The sequence below is a fragment of the Heteronotia binoei genome, chromosome 4, assembly GCF_032191835.1.
Source record: "Heteronotia binoei isolate CCM8104 ecotype False Entrance Well chromosome 4, APGP_CSIRO_Hbin_v1, whole genome shotgun sequence".
In the NCBI taxonomy this organism is placed as follows: domain Eukaryota; kingdom Metazoa; phylum Chordata; class Lepidosauria; order Squamata; family Gekkonidae; genus Heteronotia; species Heteronotia binoei.
The window spans coordinates 52,303,613-52,327,961 of NC_083226.1; the positions used below are offsets into that span (position 1 = coordinate 52,303,613).

General features: G+C 40.1%; 1 protein-coding gene across 4 annotated transcripts in view; it reads left to right on the forward strand.

The window, feature by feature from the left end:
• Positions 1 to 23,685, forward strand: part of TTC39B (tetratricopeptide repeat domain 39B) — a 90,726-nt gene extending 67,041 nt beyond the window's left edge. For all 4 annotated transcript variants that reach the window (XM_060237263.1, XM_060237265.1, XM_060237264.1 and 1 more), the window contains 10 exons: positions 510 to 618; positions 5,954 to 6,021; positions 6,113 to 6,172; positions 8,187 to 8,348; positions 10,903 to 10,994; positions 11,472 to 11,592; positions 14,109 to 14,220; positions 15,915 to 16,032; positions 19,390 to 19,506; positions 20,774 to 23,685. In XM_060237263.1, coding sequence (XP_060093246.1) covers positions 510 to 618; positions 5,954 to 6,021; positions 6,113 to 6,172; positions 8,187 to 8,348; positions 10,903 to 10,994; positions 11,472 to 11,592; positions 14,109 to 14,220; positions 15,915 to 16,032; positions 19,390 to 19,506; positions 20,774 to 20,870 — 1,056 coding nt within the window. In that variant the 3' untranslated portion in view covers positions 20,871 to 23,685. The remainder of the gene's footprint in view (positions 1 to 509; positions 619 to 5,953; positions 6,022 to 6,112; positions 6,173 to 8,186; positions 8,349 to 10,902; positions 10,995 to 11,471; positions 11,593 to 14,108; positions 14,221 to 15,914; positions 16,033 to 19,389; positions 19,507 to 20,773) is intronic.
• The last annotated feature ends 664 nt before the right edge of the window (positions 23,686 to 24,349 follow it).

Below are 24,349 nucleotides of genomic sequence, written 5' to 3' on the forward strand. Positions count from 1 at the left end.
AAGTTTTATTAGATCACCTAAGTTATTTACAGAGCAATCCTAAGCAGATATATTCAGAAACCTACTCAAGTTATTCAGTGGAGCTTACTTCCAGGAATGTGTTATTAGGAGTGTAATGATAATGTATGGATCTCTTTTGGGGAAGTGGTAGGGTTTTTTGCTAACCCAATGGAACATAACTAGATGATCAGTGTGGTGCAGTGGCTTGTGTTGGATTTGGATGGGGCCGGGAGTAAAAGCTTAGTTATGAAGTTCACCTGGGTAGTAAGTCTTGGAAATGTTTGTCTGTCAGCCTAACCTAACAATGTTGTGAGGCTCCAAAGTCTTTGAAGAAAGGATATACTGGTGTAATTTATAACACAAATCTTGAGGCTGTTGTACCCTTGGAATCTCAAGCTCACCAGTCTCCTTTTTCATATGCCTTCTTTTTCCTGCTATTTGAAATTGTTAGTACTACTAGAAATGAGAGAATCTTGTTTCATCCTGTACAATTGTGTTATTGCTGATAGGAGCTGGGTCTCCAACAATTACGAGAAGGAGCTTCTGGTGCCAGTCTGCGGGCCATACTGTGTAGTTTCACTCTGCTGTTATACCACACCTACGTTTCATTAATCCTGGGTAAGAATTACAAAGACTGTCTGCTGTGAAGTTACACGTGAGAAGGCGTTATTTAAATTCTAGTTTTAGCACATTATTTTATTTGCTTGTAATTTGTATTTGTTTGTAGTTTGTGTAGTTTTTTGTAGTTTGACTAGTGATCAGAACAATTCAGATCCTTGATCATCGGAAGCTCTGGTTAGGCTAAACTGGAATTAGCAGCAGTGCTGATCGGTTCTGAAAGCAATTAATAATGCGATACTGAGCAGAGTTGCAGCTAGGGGTGTGCATTCGGATCCACCTAAAATACTTTATTAGTGTTTTTTCAGGTATTATTTTAGCATCCCAAATGTATCCAGGTTTTCTTGGGCAAACAAAACAATCTGCTAGGCCCCCAGATATATTTGGAAATTACAGTCTGCTGTAAAAACGTTGTGATGTGACATAAAACCAGAGTTGGAAATGAATAGTGCTTGCATAGGGGTCTACCCTTACCTTTCACAGAAAACAGCAGAGAGGTGGGAGCAGATTGTTACTGCTTCTCCGCTGTTTTTTTGGGCTTCTACTGAAGTCTTTTTAGATTTTAAAGGGACTGCAGAAGACAGCATAAGAACATAAGAGAAGCCATGTTGGATCAGGCCAATGGCCATCCAGTCCAAGACTCTGTGTCACATAGTGGCCAAAAACCCCAAGTGCCATCAGGAGGTCCATCAGTGGGGCCAGGACACTAGAAATCCTCACACTGTTGTCCCTCCCAAGCACCAAGAATACAGAGCATCACTTGCCCTAGACAGAGAGTTCCAACACTACACTGTAGCTAATAGCCACTGATGGACCTCTGCTCCATATGTTTATCCAATCCCCTCTTGAAGCTGGCCATGCTTGTAGCCACCACCACCACCTGTGGCAGTGAATTCCACATGTTAATCATCCTTTGGGTGAAGAAGTACGTCCTTTTATCCGTTTTAACCCAACTGCTCAGCAATTTCATTGAGTTCCCATGAGCTCTTGTATTGTGAGAAAGGGAGAAAAGTACTTCTTTCTCCATCATCTCTGTCCTGTGCATAATCTTGTAAACCTCTATCATGTCACCCCTGAGACGACATTTTTCCAAGCTAAAGAGCCCCAAGTGTTTTAACCTTTCTTCATAGGGAAAGTGTCCCTACCCTTTAATCATTCTAGTTGCCCTTTCTGCGCTTTTCCCAATGCTATAATATCTTTTTTGAGGTGCAGTGACCAGAATTCTACACAGTACTCCAAATAAGGCCGCACCATCGATTATGGGGCATTATGATGCTGGTTGATTTGTTTTCAATTCCTTTCCTAATAATTCCCAGCATATCATTGGCCTTTTTTATTGTGGTCGCACACTGTCTCAATGTTTTTCATGAGTTATCTACCACGACCCCAAGATCTCTCTCTTGGTCAGTCTCCTCCAGTTCCCACCCCATCAACTTGTATTTATAGTTAGGATTTTTGGCCCCAATGTACCTTACCTTGCACTTGGCCACGTTGAACCTCATTTGCCATGTTGATGCCCACTCACCCAGCCTCAACAGATCCCTTTGGAGTGCTTCACAATCCTCTCTGGCTCTCACCACCCTGAACAATTTAGTGTCATCTGCAAGCTTAGCCACTTCACTGCTTACTCCCAACTCCAAATCATTAAAGAACAAGTTAAAAAGCATCAGACCCAGTACTTAGCCCTGCAGCACCCTACTGCTTACCACCCTCCACTGAGAAAATTGCCCATTTATATTCTCTGTTTCCTATTAATTAGGCAGTTTTTGATCCACAAGAGGACTTGTCCTTTTACCTCATTTTAGCCTGAGGATCAACTGTGCTGGGGAAGAAACTGCAAAGTAATGATGGTGATGATGATGATATTGGATTTATATCCCACCCTCCACTCTGAAGAGTCTCAGAGCTGCTCAATCTCCTATATCTTCTCCCCCACAACAGACACCCTGTGAGGTGGGTGGGACTGAGAGGGCTCTCACAGCAGCTGCCCTTTCAAGGACAACCTCTGCCAGAGCTAATGGCTAACCAAAGGCCATTCCAGCAAGTGCAAGTGGAGGAGTGGGGAATCAAACCCGGTTCTCCCAGATAAGAGTCCGCACACTTAACTGCTACACCATACTAGCTATCTAGCTAAGAGACTTTATTACAACTCTGTGTATTTATGAACTTTGCATTAGTGTCTCTATGCAATGGTAGCTCTTTGAGTAGTTAACCATTGGAATGAAGTATCATTGACTGTGCATTTAATAATGGAAAGATATTTGTGTGTATAATTTAATAATGAGCCTGCTTCGACAGGGAGGGCAGGATATAAATCAAATAAAGTAAAGTAATAATTGCAGAAAAGCTTTTCACTAATGGTGAAGCATGGAAAATAAGAAAATATTGGGTTAACTTGTTGATAAATATCTAATATAATTTTATATAAAAATAGTTATTTACAGCCCAGGTTAAACCAGGCTGCAGGAAAAGCCAAGCCATCTGGGATCTCTCTGCTGCAGGGAGATTGCTCCTGGAAGCACATAGATCTTGGGTCTGGCTCCTTCTGCATCACAGTTTAAACTGGGCTGCAGGAGAAGCCATCACAGCTGGGATATGCGTGCCATGGAGAGATTGCCCATAGCAGCATGCAGATTCTGGGTCTGGATCTTCTTGCAGCACAGTCTAAACCAGGCTGCAGGAGAAGCCAAGCCAGCCCCAAGATCAGGCTAGGTTTTTTTTTAATTTGGTATTATTCCTGTTTAAATTGGTCCCCCCCCACAAAAAAAAATTAGGATTTCTAAAAAATCCTGGATCCAAATATTGTACTAGTATTGTGATCCAGGATTTTCCAGAAATTTCCAAATGTCCAAAAAGAGGGTCTGATAGACTCAAACTGAAAAATACTGGATTTTTAAAAACTGCACACCTCTTGTTATGGCTCTTCTAAATCCATTGTGGTTAGTGGGCTTATCAAGTTAAGCAGCTCTGCTTAGGCTAACAGTGCAAAAGATGGAGAGGCAAATTTGATCTAGCAAGTACTGGATTGCAGATATTCTCACGATTGGCTTCTATTTTCTGAGGGGTGCTTGAGGTGAGCCGGCTGTACCAGCTCTCAAAAAGATAAAGATAATATATTGCATTTTACATTTGAAAAGCTTGAACATGAATGCATTCTTAAAGTTTTAAAACTAATTCAGGAATCAAATTGCAAGAGTAATGTTTTGTTCTACTCCTATTTCAAGCATGTTCATTCATAGTACAACCAGTTGGCAGTAGTTCATTATATTCTTCCTTACATTGCACTGAAAATAACACTCTCTCTCTCTCTCTCTCTCTCTCTCTCTCTGTGAATAGGTTTTTATAGATAGATAGATAGATAGATAGATAGATAGATAGATAGATAGATAGATAGATAGATAGATAGATAGATAGATAGATAGATATAGATATAGATATATATAGATAAACCTATTCACATTTTGTAAATATTTAAGTATATCTTTTCATGTGACAACACTGAACAAATGACACTTGGCTACAACATAAGGTAGTGAGTCTACAGCTTGTATAACAGTGTAAATGTGCTGTCTCTTCAAAATTACGCAACACACAGCCATTAATGTCTAAACTGCTGGCAACAGAAGTGAGTACACCCCTAAATGATAATGTCCAAATGGGGCCCAAAGTGTCAATATTTTGTGTGGCCACCATTATTTTCCAGCACTGCCTTAACCCTCTTGAGCACAGAGTTCACCAGAGATTCACAGGTTGTCACTGGAGTCCTCTTCTACTCCTCCGTGATGACATCACGTAGCTGGTGGATGTTAGAGACCTTGCGCACCTCTATCTTCCATTTCAGGATGCCCCACAGATGCTCAATAGGGTTTAGATCTGGAGACATGCTTGGTCCGTCCATCACTTTTACCCTCAGCTTCTTTACCAAGGCAGTGGTTGTTTAGGAGGTGTGTTTGGGGTCATTATCGTGTTGGAATACTGCCCTGCGGCCCAGTCTCCGAAGGGAGGGGATCATGCTCTGCTTCAGTATGTCACAGTACTTGCTGGCATTCATGGTTCCCCCAATGAACTGTAGCTTCCCTGTGCCGGCAGCACTCATGCAGCCCCAGACCATGACATTCCCACCACCATGCTTGACTGTAGGCAAGACACACTTGTCTTTGTACTCCCCACCTGGTTGCCACCACACACGCTTGACACCATCTGAACCAAATAAGTTTATCTTGGTCTCATCAGACCACAGGTTCCAGAAATCCATGTCCTTAGTCTGCTTGTCTGCAGCAAACTGTTTGCGGGCTTTCTTGTGCATCTTTAGAAGAGGCTTCCTTCTGGGACGACAGCTTTGCAGACCAATTTGATGCAGTGTGTGGCATACGGTCTGAACACTGACAGGCTGACACCCCCCCACCCCTTCAACCTCTGAAGCAATGTCATGGTCTGGGGCTGCATGAGTGCTGCTGGCACTGGGGGGAGCTTCAGTTCATTGAGGGAACCATGAATGCCAGCATATACTGTGACATACTGAAGCAGAGCATGATCCTCACCCTTCAGAGACTGGGCCGCAGGGCAGTATTCCAACATGATAATGACCCCAAACACACCTCCAAAACGACCACTGTCTTGCTAAAGAAGCTGAGGGTAAAGGTGATGGGCTAGCCAAGCATATCACAAGACCTAAACCCTATTGAGCATCTTTGGGGCATCCTAAAACGAAAGGTGGAGGTGCGCAAGGTCTCTAACATCCACCAGCTACGTGACGTCATCATGGAGGAGTAGAAGAGGACTCCAGTGGCAACCTGTGAAGCTCTGATGAACACTGTGCCCAAGAGGGTTAAGGCAGTGCTAGAAAATAATGGTGGCCACACAAAATATTGACACTTTGGGCCCCATTTGGACATTATCACTTAGGGGTGTACTCACTTTTGTTGCCAGCAGTTTAAACATTAATGGCTGTGTGTTGCATAATTTTGAGGGGACAGCACATTTACACTGTTATACAAGCTGTAGACTCACTACTTTACATTGTAGCCAAGTGTCATTTCTTCAGTGTTGTCACATGAAAAGCTATACTTAAATATTTACAAAATGTGAGGGGGTGTAGTCACTTCTGTGACATACTGTGTGTGTGTTTGTGTGTGTATATGTATGAATGAGATGGAATTTTCTAGTAAAGCTACAGAAATTTACATACAATCCTCAACAGTTATACTTTTCTAGACCCATTGACTTCAGTAGAATTAGAAGGGTGTATGTCTGTTTAAGATGGCACTGTTAGTGGATTATTAATCAGTAGTTCTGATATATTGTTGGCACTCAGACACTTTTTTAATGTTTACAGGAACAGGGGAATCCAACCTCTTAGAAGCAGAAGCCCTCCTTCAGCCTTATCTCAAGAAGTTTCCAAAAGTAGGGTTTTATGTTTGTTTTTGGCATTTTATAAAATAATTATTTTATTGTTATTAAAAATGTGATAATTTGTCATTTTCTTTTTGTCCAGGGTGCACTCATTCTATTTTATGATGCCAGAATAGATATCTTAAAAGGCAATTTTGAAAAGGTAACAGCCCCTCCTTATAATACTATTTAATGATGCTGTAGAGGAACCTTTTAAGAGCTAGTTTCTACCATCCGCATTAGTTCAAAAAACTGTTTGCTATAATCATGGTTTTACTGAAACCAGTAAAAGTCAGTAGTTTCCAGTGTGATTCTGAAAAATGTAGGCTGGACCCAAAGGTGCTATTCCACTAACGTAGTGGCTTTTGTGGCTGAGAAGGGTGTGCATATTGTTGGTTTGGGTTTTGTTTTTTGTTTTTTTGCCAATTTTTGCCTCATGTTCTGATCCCATGTTGTTTGTGAAGGTTCCTTGACCCATCCTAGGAGCAGAAGGTGGGAGGCTCACTTAGATGAAGCAGCAATAGTTCTACATGAACTTTGTTTCTCTCATATTAATTTAGATCCCGTTTAGTATGTTTATGTCATTTTTAGTGAATCATTTAGAGGTGAGATTACCAGTTAATGCTGGCCTTAGTTCAAAGTTAACATCTAGACAGCTGAGGCAATTCACACCATTTATTTTTATTTATCCATTTTTATTTGGCTGTCTATCTTTAACTACCTATATCTGTACACACACATACATAAATAATGGGATGTAAAATGGTATAGTATATTTCAATCTCAGAAGATCTCAGAAGCTAAGCATGGTCATTACTTGGATGGGAAACCACGAAGGAAGGCTTTGCAGATGAAGGATATGGCAAACCACCTTTGCTTAATCGCTTGCCTTGAAAACCCTATGAGACCCCCATAAATCAGCTGCGACTTGATGGCACTTTATACATACACACATAGTGTGTTCATATACATAGGTATACACACAGATATCTAATTATTAATGTTTCAGTTTAGTAGTTTGTAATTTGCATGAGTTTTTGGAGACATGCTTTGTATCATTTCTAGAGAATGACTTTTCTGTGAATGATTTCTACAGCACCACCATGTGTTTAAGTACCTCACTGAAAACTGATGAATCATAGCATTTTATTAGGAGGTTTGATGTCAAAATAGACTATTTCTACGTTAGGCTTCCTAATAAAACTCTGTGGTTCATCAGATGATAATTCTTGTCCTGGCTATATAGTAACTCAAAGGTTAATAACCTCCTTCTCTGGGGTATACTGTAGAATCCTATATATGCTGACCTAAAGAAATTGACAAGGGACATCTGTTTTACAGCATGTGGTGAAAAACTGCTTCTTGTTTATTTAATCAATGAATTTATATGCATCCCCTACACAGCAGGGAATCCAGGGGATAAAGAAACAATCTCAAGTTGACACATTTTCCCTTCATTGCAGATTTTGGATCCAACCCAAAATGTTTTCTGCAAGCTAAATTTAAAAATAAGCAATTCTTTTCAGTTCTTCCCAAGGTTACATAAAGATTAGGTAAAGCCAAGTAAGACACTTCAGATTTGAAGTTACCATTGAATACTTTAAAGGAGCCAGTGGTTACTTTAAAGGCAATAAGGAATTTCCCAAAAAAGAACAAATCCTCAGAAAAGTTAGGTATTTTCTGCTCCTTCCTTCCTACTTAATACCATCAACTAGAGATGCATTCTGTGTTAACTGTCTCTTAATTTTGGTTCAATCCATTCAAATTGGGCTGAGGTGTTAGAATTTAGTTCACACCATCTGAGAATATTGTTCATATACTTTGAACCTCATAAACAAGCTATGTAAAATCTTTTTTAGGTTTTTGATCAGCACACTGGGTCTAATAAATCCTTCTCTTAATGTTGGTTTTTAAAGACCTTTGTACTAAAATCCTAAGGATCAGAATATGGCCATATTCTCCTTACCACTACCAGATGTGAATCTTACGCAGACATTACATATTCTAATTCATTGTTTTCTTTCTTGATAGTCATAAACTTAGTCAGTTACTTTGTAGGCACTTTTATTAAGTTGCCATAATTTTGGTCAGTGACCGTAATGATAAACAACTGAATGATTTACTTTTTAAAGGCAGGTACCATTCATTTATATGTGTAATGTGATTTTGAATTCTAGGCTCAGGTGACATTCCAGGAATGTATTGCAGCCCAGCAAGAGTGGAAACAGATACATCACCTCTGCTACTGGGAACTGATGTGGTGCTATTCCTTCCAGCAGAACTGGCTTCAAGCATATCAGTATGCAGATCTGCTTTGCAAAGAAAGCAGGTGGTCAAAGGTAAATGGGTGAGCAAATGTTATGCTGTTGAGAGCAGCTTCATTGTTGCAGCCTATGCTAACGTTGCCACCATAGGCCTGACTAGAAAATGTTAAAAACCAATTTATTTAAGGAGGTTCTAAGCTGCTTGGACTTCACTTGCTCATAGCTTGGCTTGCAAAAGCCATTTAAAGGGAACATTTCCTTTAAAGGGTTTTTGGAAGCCACACTGCATGCAAATGAAGTTCAAGCAGCAAGTTCACCTGGAAGTGGGTGAACTTACCGCTCAGACTTCACTCACAAACCACATGAACCTCCATGAAAAACGTGGAGGTTCATTGCAGGTGTGACCACACAACCCTTGGCTCAAAAACCATGAGCTGGATGATATTCATTGCAAAAGTAGGTTTGTGATGAGATTTGTACCCATCCCTATGTGGGATATCATTTTTTAAACAATATATGTCAAAAGTGGAAGAAAAACCCTTTCCCAGGCAAGCTTTTAATATTTCATTACACCATGACAAATATCCCTACAGTGTACTTAAAATTATTCCCCTGTTAAGCTAACCCTTCAACAACCTCTCCCCTCTATTTCCACTTCCAATCCTCAGCTGATAAAACCAGACTCCCCAATGACCAAATCAATTGTTAATTATTAACCATTAGTTACTATTGTATTTCGTAGCTTTTCACTTCACTCTCACTGGCTTCTCCATTGCTAGAGTAATTTTCACAGTTCTGCCTGTCACAGAGGATCATGGATTTCTGTTGAAACTCATCATTACAAAATTGTGTGGAGAACTGAAGTTGACATTCTGTTCAATAAGCTAGCCTGTCTGTGCCTTCTCAATGGACTGGGTACAGAAATATTGTATGAATGCTTTAATTACTTTGTTCTTTTTTTAAAAAAAATCATTTTTGTTTTTATATATATATATATATATATATATATAGTTTTGTTACTATTTTCCATTGTTTTCTTAATCAGTCTTTCTGTTCTTTCCAAACATTGCTGAACGGCTGATAGGAAAAAAATGAAATCACATAGCGTATTATTTATAATTTTTGCAGTCATAAAACTGTATTTTAAGAGCTCCATACTTATGAAGAAATATTCATGAAGCAGAAGCCAACTATTAAGAAGCTGATAAGATTAAATGCCTGAGTAAAAACATATGTTTTGACCTGGCCCTAAAAGAGAGTAGTCATTTGTCAAGATAAATGTCTTCTCCAGTCCTCCTCTGTCCATTTTTTATTTTACGTTGCATAACGGTGTGTTTTGTGATAGGGGTTGTTGCTGTTACCATAGTACCAACATACACTGCTTTGATTAATTGATGACTTGGTTTTCCTTTAATCACATCCATATCATCTTAGTAAAACTAATTTGGCAAAATTAGGAAAATAGCCAATTACTACTCTTGTCAAGGTTTCTGTAATTTTCTAATTGACATTTCAGTTGCACATAATAACGTTTTGTGCTGTATTCCTGCATTTCATGGCTTCTTGACCCTTTTAGGTTGTTACTTTTATCATACCTCACATATACCGTATTTTTCGCACCATAAGGCGCTCCGGATGATAGGACGCACCTTCCTCCTGGGGGGCGATTCGCTGCCTCTGCCTCCGATCCGGCGCTTCCCCCGCCCCTCCCTGCCTGGCTCCATCTTCTTCCAGCAAGCACTGGGGGCAGCGTGCTTCCTCCTTGCCTGTGTGCCTGGCTCCACCTCTGATGCTTAAAGCAAGCGCTGGGATCGCTCCCTCCGCCCTCTGATCCCAGCGCTTGCTTTAAGCATCACAGCTGAAGCCAGGCACACAGGCAAGGAGGAAGCACCCGCCCCCTCCGCAAACCCAGCGCTTCGCGAGCGCCGGCTGTGGAGAGGGCAGCGTGCTTCCTCCTCGCCTGTGTGCCTGGCTTCAGCTGTGATGCTTAAAGCAAGCGCTGGGATTGGAGGGCGGAGGGAGCGATCCCAGCGCTTGCTTTAAGCATCAGAGGTGGAGCCAGGCACACAGGCGAGGAGGAAGCGCACTGCCCTCTCCACAGCCGGCGCTCGCGAAGCGCTGGGTTTGCGGAGGGGGCGGGTGCTTCCTCCTTGCCTGTGTGCCTGGCTTCAGCTGTGATGCTTAAAGCAAGCACTGGGATCGGAGGGCGGAGGGAGCGATCCCAGCGTTTGCTTTAAGCATCAGAGGTGGAGCCAGGCACACAGGCAAGGAGGAAGCACGCTGCCCCCAGCGCTTGCTGGAAGAAGATGGAGCCAGGCAGGGAGGCGCGGGGGAAGCACCGGATCGGAGGCAGAGGCAGCGGATCCTCCCCCCCAGGAAGGTACGTACCTTCGCTCCATAAGACGCACACACTTTTCCCCCCACTTTTTTGGGGGGGAAAGTGCGTCTTATGGTCCGAAAAATACGGTAAATATCTACCTAGTGCATTGCATTGCAGCTGGTAAAGTGGGTTTTAGTCCACAAAATGTTATGATGAAATAAAATATTGTTAGTTTCTAAGGGGCTGATAGATACTTGTTTATTTCAGGTTATAACAAATGGTTTTAATATTGTATTTTGTTTTGCATAGGCAATTTACATGTTCCAGAAAGCTGCCATTTTGTGTATGCTTCCAGAAGATGATGTGAAAACAACAGGAGAAGATATTGTAGCTTTGTTCAGGTAACATCTTATGTTATGATTGCAACCGGATTACAGCAGCTACAGGTGTAATTTTCTTTTGATGTATGTAACATAATTTCATAGTCTTTTGTTTAATTGTGATGAATCTGGACAGTGTGATTGCCAACAACCTGGAGGAATACATCCTGTCTTTTTAATGGAGGCTTAATGGCAATCCAAGACTCCCAGTTTCTTCCTTTAAAGCCAATAAAATAAAATGGAGGAGAGAGCTGAGACCATGTATGTCACCTTGAGCTCCTTGGAAGACAAGTTAAAAATGAAATAAAATAACCGTAAATAAATTTTCAAAACTTCTGAAATTGAGAGTGTGTTTTTGTGTGTGGATATAAGAAATTGATTCCTATTGTAGAGTACATAACACTAAGTTTAAGATATAAACAAAATAGTTCTTGTTTAAAAATGTTGAGATTTCATTTCTGCAGCTAAAAAAAAAAATACTAATTTTTCCTCTTACAGACAAGTAGAAGGCCTGAAACAAAGAATTGCAGGAAAATCTATACCAACAGAGAAGTTTGCTGTGAGGAAAGCTCGACGCTATGCAGGGTCTCAACCTGTGAAGCTAGTAGTACCTGCTCTGGTATTTACAGCAAATTTACAATTATTCATTTTAATTAACTCAAAAGAGGTCATGGATATCTTCAGTGAATGAAAGTAGAAGGTATCTTCTGAGGCTTCCTATACTGTTACATGTGCTGTCCAGGCACATGCAATCCTTTTGTCTCATGGACAAAAACATGAATTTCCCCTTGATTTGAGGACTACAAGTTGTTCTTTGACAGCCTTATTCTGGGCAGGTTCAGTACAAGGTTAATCCTTTAGCAAGCTGTGCTTATGTCATGGTGTAAGGTTCCTCTGTCTCCAGCCCTGCCTGCAATGCCTCAGCCATTCTGCCACAAGATGAGAGAGTTTCCTCAAGACCTCAGAATGGGCAGAGAGGGGGTTGCATCACCTTGTTCCTCACTCTGTTTGGGACGGATGTTCTCCCAGACCTCAGAGAAATGTGTTCTACTTCCTCACCATGCTTTTATGGGAGCCTCCCTTTCTAAAGGGCATCTGCTTTTCTCCTAATTTCCATTCCCTCCTGCTTTCAGGCCTCCTGGCCCAACTGGATAAGAACAGACAGTGGTCTCTTCCCTGGCTGGCAGTTACCAACTATCCATTATCCTGGCCCCTTTCTGCAGTGGCTTTCTCTGCTGGGTGGTCAGGGCTGGTAGGCTCTCCCCAGCCCAATCCCCATCTCTCCCTAGCCCAACTACAGCATGGATCTGTCATTCTGACAACCCTGGCTTGGCCTGCATGTGCGAGTTGCAGGGCCACCTTTATTGCTGAGCAGCTCCCATGTTGTGGAGATCTGGCCTTGCTCTAGGTCAGTGACTCTGCTGCTAGGCCACTGTGACAGTGTGCGTGGGAAGTTCTTCGGTTTGAGTACTCTGATAAGTGTAGCCCCAGCAGCAGTTCTATGAAGACAAACTCCAAACAAAGCCGTTTCAACAGATATATTTGGGATTAAGGCAATAGAGGTAGTTATAGTCAGTCCAATGGTCAGTATACAGATAATCAGTCCAGCCAAGTCAACAGTACAGAATCAGAATCCAGTAGAGTAGTCAACACATACCAGTCTATACATCAATATCGTTATCCAGAGTAACAGTCTTGATCCAAATATCTCTCCTCTCCTACACACCGTCCTCCTCTCCTATCAACCCACACGAGACTGAGAGTTTGGCCTCTGTTGTTATAGTGCAGCTAGCCAATCATATGCCTTGATTAGATAACTAGCTGCACATGCTACTCACATGTTATTCATTATCCTGTATAGCTGGAGTTACATAATTTTGACTCAGCATTTTGGCCCCTTAAAGTGCCCAATGCTGTCACACTGCAGGGTCTGGAGCTCATCTGTGGTTGCTCCTGGGTCCCACCTCTTCAAGGGGTTCCTTGTTGCCCCCCTCCTGGTAAGGATGTTCTTGGTGTGCCTCCTCCTATGGCCCTAGGGATGGTAAGGCTAGTTTTGATGGCAACTAAAAACTAGCACCACCATATAGTTTTTAGCTTTTTAACATTAATTTATATTTGTATCTGTATTTGTATTTATATTGTGTATTGATTTTACCTGTATTGTCATATCATGATACTACATCATGATAGATTGTAAGCCGCCCTGAGCCTGCCCCGGCGGGGAGGGCAGGGTATAAATAAAACTTATTATTATTATTATTATTATTAACTAGGCTAAGCCCGAGCTTGGTGCCATCCCTGGACACATAAAGAAACAATCTGACGTATTGTTGAGTTCCAGTCCAAAAGCAGAGGATAACTGAAGGCCAGTTTCCGTTTCAAATAACAAGCAGTATTGAGTACTATAAAAATGTCTTTACTTACAACCTGCCATCAGGTCACAACTAACTCATGGTTACTCCTTCCAAAGGACTTTCTAGGCATTAGATGCACAGAGATGGTTTGCCATTGGTTGTTTACCCTGCCTAGTAACCTGAGACTTCCTTATCCCATCCAAGTATTGACCATGGCCAACCTGCTTAGCTCCCAAGCCCTGATGAGCTCAAACTTGGCTAATTGGGCTGCTGAAGCAATATATTCAAATCGACAATTTTTTTTCAGTAGCCAGGGGGAGTAGACTAAACATATGGCTAAAAGTTATGGACGATTTTGAGAACAACCCTAGGCATGTTACTTGGAAGTTAAGTCTCATTTTAGACACTGGTCCTGGACAGAGAAAGCGGTAGTCAGTTTATTATTGTAATCGGCGTCTTGATAACAACCTCTTCCAAAACTCCAGACAGTCTCATTAAGGGGTCTTACACAGGCATTGAATAATCAGGGAGATAACACAGGGCCTTATGGCACCATCAATATCAGCTTCCAAGGAGATGGTTCAGCATTTCTCACTGCAAGCTTTTATGAGCAGTCTGATAGAAAAGATCAGAACAATCTCAGTTTTTCTGTGCCCAGATCCACCTCAACATTCAGATGCTTCAGCAGGAAGTTTTTCAGCTAATTGTGAAGGGATATTGTGTATGAAAAATACTAATAGGTTTGGAAAATATTCAATAGGGTTATATATTGTTTTATCAGGAAATGATGTATGTCTGGAATGGTTTTTCGATTGTTGGCAAGAGAATTGACCTTACTGAAAATTTGCTGGTAACAATTGAAAAAGAAGAAACTGCTTTAAAAAATGAACCTAGTAAGTATTAAATATGGAATAAATTGCGTTCTAGTGCCTGAGTTTATCCTGTGAAGAAAAAAATTATCTGAATGGACATTGGATTCTTCATCATGATTTTGTGGCTTGCAGTGAACAGAAACATATGTTCTTTCCATACAAACCCCATCATGGAATTTTGAATATTGGCTTTGGTAATTTCATATCTGGGCACGTATATGAGTGTGTGGTGGCTAAGCAACTTCTGGCAGTTCTAGATGAGACCAGTTTGGGACTATTGTTTAAAACTGTGTCAGCCTTTGTTTCTGTAATTTAGGAGTCCCCAAACTTTTTTTGAACCAGCAGGCACTTTTTGGAATTCTGACACAGAGCAGTCAGCACACTCAGAAAATGACTACAACAGTAAGTGGAGTCAGTCACAAAATGCTGCAGGAGGTGGAGCCCGCCACAAAATGCCAGGGATTGAGGTTTTATATAACCCTAATAGTAACTCTTCAGTGTTTCAGGCAGAAGCTTAATTTCACAGCCAATCAGAATCCCTGCTGTGTGAAAGCACCACTGAGCCTTTCTAAAAGTGTTTGGTGGGTGCCACAAAAGGTGTTGGTGAGTGCTGTGGTGCCATGGACACCACATTGGAGACTCCTGCCATAATTGATAATGTGTCTGCTGAGAGTGTGATGGGAAGAGCAGATCCTCCTTGATTCTCTTGCACCGCACAATGGCTCCTAGTAGTATTGTCCATTTGTTGTTCTGGTTAAGTTGGCTGAGTTGAAAGCACTGCAATCCAGTGATATGTTGCTACTTGACCAGTGATTTTTAGGAGGTGGTGCTGGGAGACTGCTGCTTGACCCCTTGGCATTTACAGTACAGGATCTCTCAAGATTCTGTTCTGTCCTCATGCTATTTAATATCTGCATTGGAGCCCCCAGCCTTTTGGAGTCTGCAGGCATCTGTGGAATTCTTACACAGGATAGTAGGTGCACCCACAAAATGGCCACTGCAGGAGGTAAAGCTAAGGACAAAATGGCTTCTGCAGGAGGTGAAGCCAACCACAACATATTAGAGAGTGAGGTTATACATAACTCTGATAATAACTCTTAAACATTTCAGGCAGAAGCTCTGCATAACAAGATGCCTTTAAATATGAATGTACCATTTCAAAATATTTCCTTGCATATACACAGCCAACTTTTGTTCACTCAGTGGAGATCCTTGTACTGTGGTGGCAGTTGCTCCCAAGACAACATTTTAAAAATCTGTACAACCAATCAGCTTTCCGGTGACCAGACTTTCTAAAAACACTTAATGGGTGTCATGAAAGGTATTGGAGGGTGCCAAATTATGCACCCCTGATCTACATGAAAATGCTGGGAGAGCTTGTCCTATATTCATCCATGCATACTTAAGGGCACTTTGATTATAAAAGGGATTTTTCTCTCCATCAGTCCCTTCATCCCATTACAGACCCTTGCTTTGCACCCATGCTGTTCTTGAGGGTCCCAGGAACAAAATTTTGGGAACTCAATGGCCTGCAGTGGGGAGGGGGGCAGAAATCATGGTCCCCCTTTTTCTAACAAGTGAGATGAAAATAATGCACCTGTTGCAACTGAATATTTGCTTGAAAATTTTGTTATGGCCTTTTCTGATGTTTTATGATTATTTCATATCCACAATTATAGTGTTTGCAATCTGAAACATTGCTGTTTTATTTTAAGATCACAATGAATACTACATGGATGACATCTGCCTATTGCAGCTGCTGAAAGGTCTGTGTTTGAAACATTTAGGAAGACTTCTGCAATCAGAACTTTGCTTCAATCAAGTTATTCAGAGGTAGAAACAGTTAAGACAGAAGTTTCTTTTGGTTGTGGTTTTCAGCACTCCCTCTGAAGAATCAAGTTTTCAATTTGGGAGCAGCCCTGGAAGATGGACCTGCTTCTTGAGAGGCAGGCTGCAGAGACTTCAAGGAGTGTGTGTTACTGGCTTATAGAACAAAGTTGGAGTCCAGTAGTACCTTTAAGACCAACTAAGTTTTATTCACAATGTAAGTTTTCACGTGCTAAAAGCACACTTCATCAGACAACAGTATAATATGGGATGGAATTAGCAGTCCTACTTATATGGAGAGTAGGCAGTGAAATGGTATGCAAAATAGTGAAAAAATTTTTAGCAGATTAAAAGAATAGCAAGTTGGAGTCTGGCAGTCATCACCCTGGGTTGACAGGTCAGAAAAAACAGCAAAGGCAATAAACATCAATAAACTTCTTCACCCAAAGGGTGATTAACATGTGGAATTCACTGCCACAGGAGGTGGTGGCGGCTACAAGCATAGCCAGCTTCAAGAGGGGGTTAGATAAAAATATGGAGCAGAGGTCCATCAGTGGCTATTAGCCACAGAGTGTGTGTGTGTGTGTGTGTGTATATATATATGTATATATATATATAAAATTTTGGCCACTGTGTGATACAGAGTGTTGGACTGGATGGGCCATTGGCCTGATCCAACATGGCTTCTCTTATGTTCTTAACGTCAGGATTGGAGATTGATGTCCATGTCACCAGGTCTCCTAAGTGAAAAGTAATCCACTAGAGTCTGTTGTGATGTTCCATTGGTCTCTAAAGCAAGGGTTAAAATAACAATATTTTTCTATAGAATGAAGCTGTAGTCTGCTCTTCTCTGTTCAAATGCTAATACAAAAATACATTAGAATACAGTGGATATATACCTCTCAAGTGTGGGTTAAACATCCTTTTCTAAGAATAGTTGTGTCAGAGAGATTTCTGTTCTGTTATATTGTATAATACTGGAGACATTATTATGATACACTATTCTAAAAGAGAAATACAGTGGATGTATATCTGTTAGGTGAGAAGGTTTGTAGCATATGTAATGAGATAAGAAACCAATATCCCTGGTTCAGTCCTGGGAAGGTGTTTGTTCCAAGTTTCCCTCTCCATTCTGTTCTTGAAGTTCCTTTGCAGTAAAACAGCTACTTTGAGGACACACATTGAATGTCCAGGAGGGCTGAAGTGTTCTGCAGGTTTCTTAGTTTGTAATTCCTGATGTCAGACTCTAGCTCACAGGTGTCAGACATGCAGCTTGGGGACCGAATCAGGCCCTTGGAGGGCTCCTGTCAGGCCCCGAGCAACTGACTGTCCTCTGCTTCCTTCTCCCTCTCTCTTGCTTCCTTCTGCATCACAACTTGCTATGCCTTTGCTCGCAAAGGAGCTAGAGCAAAGCCTCTATTTTTTCCATTGGCTGAGGCTTCTCCCTTGGGGAGGAAGGGGGGAGGGAGAGCTTGCTTTGCCAGGCTCTCTCAATAACACAGTAGAGCTACTGAGCCAAGCCTCTCTTCCTTCTATTGGCTGAGGCTCTTTCCCCTCCGTACCCTGGTGCTAATATTTTAAGCATTTTTTAAAAGTTTTTTTTAAAGTCTTTAATTGTGTTTGCCTGTATCCTTTATAAAGCTTATATCTCTGCTACCTGGCATTACATTTTATGACACACATGACCTGGCCCGACAAGGTCTCATTTATTTCAGATCCGGCCCTCATAACAAATGAGTTAAAAACCCCTGCTTAGGTGATTAATTTTCACACTTAGGAGGCCTGGTGACATGGACACCAGTCTCCAGTCCTGACGCTTATTGCCTTTGCTATTTTTTCTGCCAGTCCTCCCAGTGTGATAACTACCAGACTCCAACTTGCTATTCTTTTAATCTGCTAAAACAATTTGCACTGTTTTGCATGCCAGTTCACAGCCCACTCTTTGTATATGTTGGACTATTAATTCTATCCCATACTGTTGTATGATGAAGTGTGCTTTTAGCACATGAAAGCTTACATTGTGAATAAAACTTTGTTGGTCTGAAAGGTGCTACTGGGCCCCAACTTTGTTCTCCTGCTTCAAACCAATATGGCTGACCACCTGGATCAATTTACCAGCTTATACTGGTCTATCAATTGTAATATCTCAGAAAGAGATAACCTAGACATTGATAGCATCAGAATTCATAACATCAGAATAGGATTACTGTAACATGCTGTACTTGGAGCTGCCATTGTAGATTGTTTAAAAACTAACAAACAGGACCACAGCACAGCCATGAAGGTTAACTTGCTGCAGTTACAACATTTCTCCAGGACTGGCTGCCAGTTTTTTCTGAGCCCAATTCAGATGGCTGAAGTTGCCCTTTTAAAGTCTCAATATGGTTTACAACTTATATGTGAAGGACCCTTCCTGCACATATGAGTTGGTCATGATCGAAGATCATTTACTACTTCTCTGTTTTGCATCATTTAGTGAAAGAGCTGAGGCTGGCAGGTACGTAAAGCAGGGCTTTTTCAGTGGCAATCCCAATATTTTGAAATTCCCTGCCCCAGATATCTATCTTGCTTTGTCACTTGTAGCCTTCTAGACAATGATCAAGACTTTTTGAGCATTTAATGGTTTTTTTTCCTGTTGTGGACTTTATTTTAATTTGTTTGAGGGTTAGCTGTTAGAACTAATATATATGTTCACTGATATTTTGCATGTAGTTTTCTTCTCATCAACTGTTGCTGTTATGAATTTGTTTTTATGATTTTTATCTTCTTTTATTGATAATTATTTTGCACTTTTTATATGTTATATGTTGTGGTAAGTCTCTTTGAACTTCCTTGGTTTATTGTGAAATGAAGAGATACATACATAAGTATTATAATAAATACATTTTAAAATGTTGAGCTTACCCAAAGGTGGGGTATACATTTTCTTAAACAAATGTTGAATTTTAGGTTACATTGATATTCTGTGCTATCATAAAATATCCTGGACTTCCCTTTGTATAGCTTTTTACATCTAAAATAATTGGATTTGTGCAGAATCTTAATAGTTTTTAAAGAGACTGAACCAAATAATGACTGTCCATCTTCTATAGTGGTGGAGGGGTTAATGCTATCTGAGGAATTCAGTAAAGGAAAAACCAGGAGAGAGATCTGTGCTATATTTTTTAATGTTCTGCTTGTCTCTGTATTTACTACCTTCTGTAAGGGCATGACAGTTGCTTAACAACTTGGATGTTCAGCTAGATAACTATAAATATGAGAGAATCAGATTGTTTTTTGATCTTATATTTTAATGTATGTAGAGTTTTAACTTAATATCTGTTTCATGTTGAAAATTTATGTAATTTTCCTTTGATCTATTAGTGAGAAGCAACTGAAATATGATAATTATCTAGTACCATACACAATGTATGAACTGGGCCTTCTGTACAAAGAACAGGATGAAAGAGAAAAAGCAATACGTTTTATAGAAGCTGCAAAGTAAGTGGTGGTTACCTTTTATGTCATTGGAGGAAATACAAAAAGCCAAGTTTATTTGTAACATATTTGGCAGTTTGTCATAATTAGTGTATTTTCACTGCTTAGTGTAACTTGTAATCTTAAGAGTTTGTTCCCAGTGAGTAGGAAGCTGTTGGAAGGAAACTGTGTGCACCTTTCTACATCAGTTTGCTGGACTGAAGGGAATATTTTTTACAAAATTTTAGCAAAGCATAGTCAGTTCTGTTTTTCCCCTCTTGCTAGATCTTTCATTTAAAAACATATGGCAGAGAGTAAGGAGGATTGACCTGCGAATAAGTATAGGAATCTGGCTGCACACAGATGTCATGAACAACTGGAGATTTGTCACCAGACTTGCACATTCTTTCCCTTCTTCCCCTATATGAAGAACACAGTTGTAGGTCTCTGAGTTTTAGAATTTCCAATAAAACCTTAATTTGCTTTGATGTCTGGCTGTGAGTGCTTCAATTTGTTTCTTTCCCAAGTTACTAGAAAAACCTAAAAACAAGTAATCAGTATTATTCTTCCTCAAAATGGAGTACACTATGATTAAGGTAATTCAGGTCATCCAGAAAACTGAAATTTGGTGTATATGTTGGTAAAGATATCCTGGTTACTGGAAGTCTAAACAGGCCATATTTCTGTACATATCTCAAAAGAGTGGGTATGGTGATCCCAAAATGGTTTAAACTATTCTCACACTAGCTAGGGAGCTGGAATTTGCTGTACTGATAGCTGAAGACACCCACCTTGATAACTCCAGAAGTTTTAGAGACATTTGTAAGAACTAGTGTACCTTGAAATAATTAAGATACTTCTAGGATACCCAGTACACTGAAATTTGATACACACATAGTCCAAAGCCTGTTGATGACAACAACACAGCAAATCAAATACTAAAATAAGGCATTTTTGTATCAGAAAGTGAGGACTTGGCCATGAGGTTTTCCTTGTAATAGAAACAAATATTCTAGTGCAGAGTCTAGCTGCATGTGAGTTAGGTTTTGGGGATGTGGAAATCTCTTGGCCTGGTTAAGCTTCAGTTTGTGGGAGGGGACTTCAATCAGCAACCAGAAACACAATTTGCAGAATAGAAACTTCATTCACTAGCATAGTATATTTTTTATGTCTTGTACTTTCATTGCTGTATGTGAAAAGGCCCCAAAAAGAGTAATAAAGGAAAATAACATGATGTAGGAGATATTCCAGCTAATTGGAGACAGTCCAACTAATATGTTCTGTCTTACAGAAATAACTATAAGGATTATTCCATGGAATCCAGATTACACTTCCGAATCCATGCAGCACTTAATAGCCTGAAAGTGACTCCTGCTCCAACACCTTGATGTCATCTAAGGATAATGCATAGCACAAGTGTCTACAAGTTATTAGAACATTTTAAAAAAATCATGTAAATGATGTAACAAAAGAGAACTAGTAGTTTATATTTTCTATCATTTGTGATATTTGTATGTTTGTCATTCATTTATGCTGTTCTTTTTCTATGGTGCCCCTTCCATATTTCTGCTTGGCATTTAGAGGAAGACTTTACATTTTGTTTATAAAAGGATTAATTTAATGTTTGATGTGAAAGGGAGTATTTTAAAAGACAAATTGCTGGTGCAATAAAGAGTACTTTCAACACTTTATTTTTTATAAGAAGACTAATATTGTTTATGCATTGAAACTGTGCAACAGTTCTTGTACGTAGTTTCAGCATTCCATGAAAGCTTGAATTTCTGCAATACCTTTTTATTAGAACTTGTTAGTCCTGATTTTAAAGGAAAAAGTTGGCTGCTGGTAGCCTTGGTAATGTTTGGCGATTGATGCTTAGATTTACATACCAAAGATTTGACATCATATCATAGCCAAAAAAGATGAATGGCTTAAAGTCACTTCATGAATGTTAGCTTGATTTCCAGTGCAATATTTTGAAAATATATATCTGAATATATTTAAGGAAAGTCAGGGTTTTTAGGTTGCTCTCTAAAGCTGTTTTGATGATACATTCAAAGGGTGTTTCTCACTTGTTAATAAATGCAGCAGTTAAGTTGCTTGTCCTACTATATGTGTTTAATTCACTGATACTACTGCAAATGAACTGTACAGTGAGAGAATGTTTCCAGTCTTCTAAGGGCATTTGATTATCCTCTATTCCTGCCACCAAAGGTTGGTAGGTTTTGGTACTACTTTTAAGTTTGTGAGGGCTGACTCCTTAAATTCCAGGTTTGGGATTAGTATTTCTGAAAGAGACTGACACCTATTAAACTATATTAAGCCTATTCTAGCTGCAAGAAATGCTCCCAAACCAGATGATGTTCTTATTGATCAGCTGTTAATAAGATGACCATCCTGTGTACATAAAGTATTCTGTTTTATGGAACCTGCAGGCAGATGCTGTTTTCTGACAGTATGTATACAATTTCTGTTTGGGTCATCCTTTTACCAATATAATTAAATGCTAATAAGCAAATTCTGTTAAGGACTAGATCTATCAGTTGTGTTTACAGACTGTATATATTATTAGTAGTAACAGTACTGTTAGTACAGTTTGAAGTGAAAATTTTGCCTTGCCGTTGGGCCCTCTTTATACTTGTGTTATTAATTACGTGCTGCTAAATAAATGAGACTTTGAGGCAGTTAAGTTTTAAATATAACTTATATAAACACAATCATGCTGATGGATATTGGACATAGTCTTTCTTCAGAAGCAGCAGTTATAAGAATGACAGAACAACTTGGCCTGGGTTTCTTTCCCAAATTAATAAATGCCTTTATCTTTGTGATGGTGGAATTTCGGAGGTTACATTGCACAGCGTGCTTTGGTTGTTGTCAGATTTCATTCTTCTATACTTTTTTTGCAATCTTTCTTTGCAGTTTAACTTTTGATGCCTCAAATTTGCTAAGAGATTATGTAGTTCTTCTCTCTCTCCCCCCTCCCTCCTATTTCTGTGTCATGATGTTTTACTATCACTTTAACAAAATTTTGAGAGCGCAAGTCTTTGCTACATTCAGGATGAATTGAAAGAAGGAGAGAGTTTGTGCCAAATCCAAGGATTACTTTTCATATCACTTTTCCGGATAGTGTATTAATACTTATGCCAGGAAAAGCCCATATAAAGCATAACTCAAATATGACAAATAGCTTTTAGCTTTCAAACTATGGCATAGGAAGAATGTTCAACACATTTTTTAAAAAATCCAATATAGGCTTTTCAGGTGTAAGCATCTGTGACTGTAAAACTAAAAGTCTTGTTTTGACTTGCTAACAACTGTTTTGGTATTTTAATGTTATCGTTTCTCAAATGCCCAGGCCACAGGTATTCTTAAAATATCATTGTAAATCAGAATCCTTTTGTGTATTTCTGTATGCAGAGTTCCATGTACAAGACTTTGTTAATATTGCTGGATTATTTAAATACCTACTGTTAGGCAAGAACCTAATAAACATATGTGGAGTCAATTTTATGTTTAAATAGATGGTGATGTCAAATATATGGATGCAAATTCAATATGGATTAAATCAGTCTTTTCCCACTAGTTTGTCATTTTATGTTAAAATTGTTATAGAAATTATATGCTTATACTGTATATTTAAATATTGATTCTCTTGTGACACATTGCTTATATATACACTATATTGTATTTTAGTATCTTGTAATGGTTTCTACCTTTTAAGAGACATATTAAAGAGAGATGTGTTTTAGAAAGGAGCAAATGAGCCTGATAAAGAATTTCATTGGTATATAAATTCTAATGCTTATGGTTGTCAACTCTATTGCTTCTTTATACAGGGCAGGAAATAATATGGTTACCAGATTTGCTAATTGCAACATAATGATAAACAACTATTATACATGGAACAGATTCATTCTCTGGGTCTGTTCCCATACAGAACTTGACGGTGAATGTAATTTTTGTTGTTGTTTAAATTAACCCACCGCATAACTAAAAAATGCTCTTACTGCCATGAAACTATTTTTTGCTGAATATATTTACAACCTGATCCTATGTGCGTTTGTATGTATATGTATAACTTCTTTTTGGTTCACTGGAAGTTTATTTCAAGTGTACGCAGGATTGTAGCCTCAGAATACTATACTCTAAATTATAGTGATGTTACACAATATTTATAGCACTGTAACCAAGCAGAGCCTGGGCAGAGATAATATCTATACCTTCTGTGTGGGTTTTGTCACAGCTATCCTATCTTCTTGTGATCCTACTATGTTATTGCATAATTAAGAACTGCCCAGAGTAGGCTGTTAAATAGGGATTATCTTAAAAAATTGTATTCTAGTTGTGCATTTAAAAGAAAACTGTAATGAGTAATAATAAAAGCGTAGACGGCTGAATTCAGGGAGAGTTCTGTTTTAGGATTCTTTCAGTTAAGAAAAATCCCAACAAGTGCTATATGCTCTACTTTTTTCATATATATGCTGTACTTGTGGATAGGGGTCCCAACCCCCCCGCCCTGGCGGGGGACCCCCGGATTTGGCGCCTCCTCCCCCGCTCTCCAAAAATCTGGGGGCGGGGGGGGCGGGAATGGCGCTTCCCCCTCACTGTGCCGGGCCGCCGCAGCAACACCAGCGCCGCCACCACCAGCGCCGCCGGCCTGGGCACAGGCAGCAGCCGCCCGCCGCAGCTGCCATCGCGGCCTGAGCTACAACCCGCAGCGGCGGGAGCAGCACGGAGCCTCTTTCCCCCTCCCCACTCGGAAGCCTCCCCCCACTCAGTGCCTGCCCGGGCACAGGCAGCAGCCTCCGCTGCCGCCATCACTGCCGCGGCGGGAGCAGCGCACCAACTGCAACCCGCAGCGGCGGGA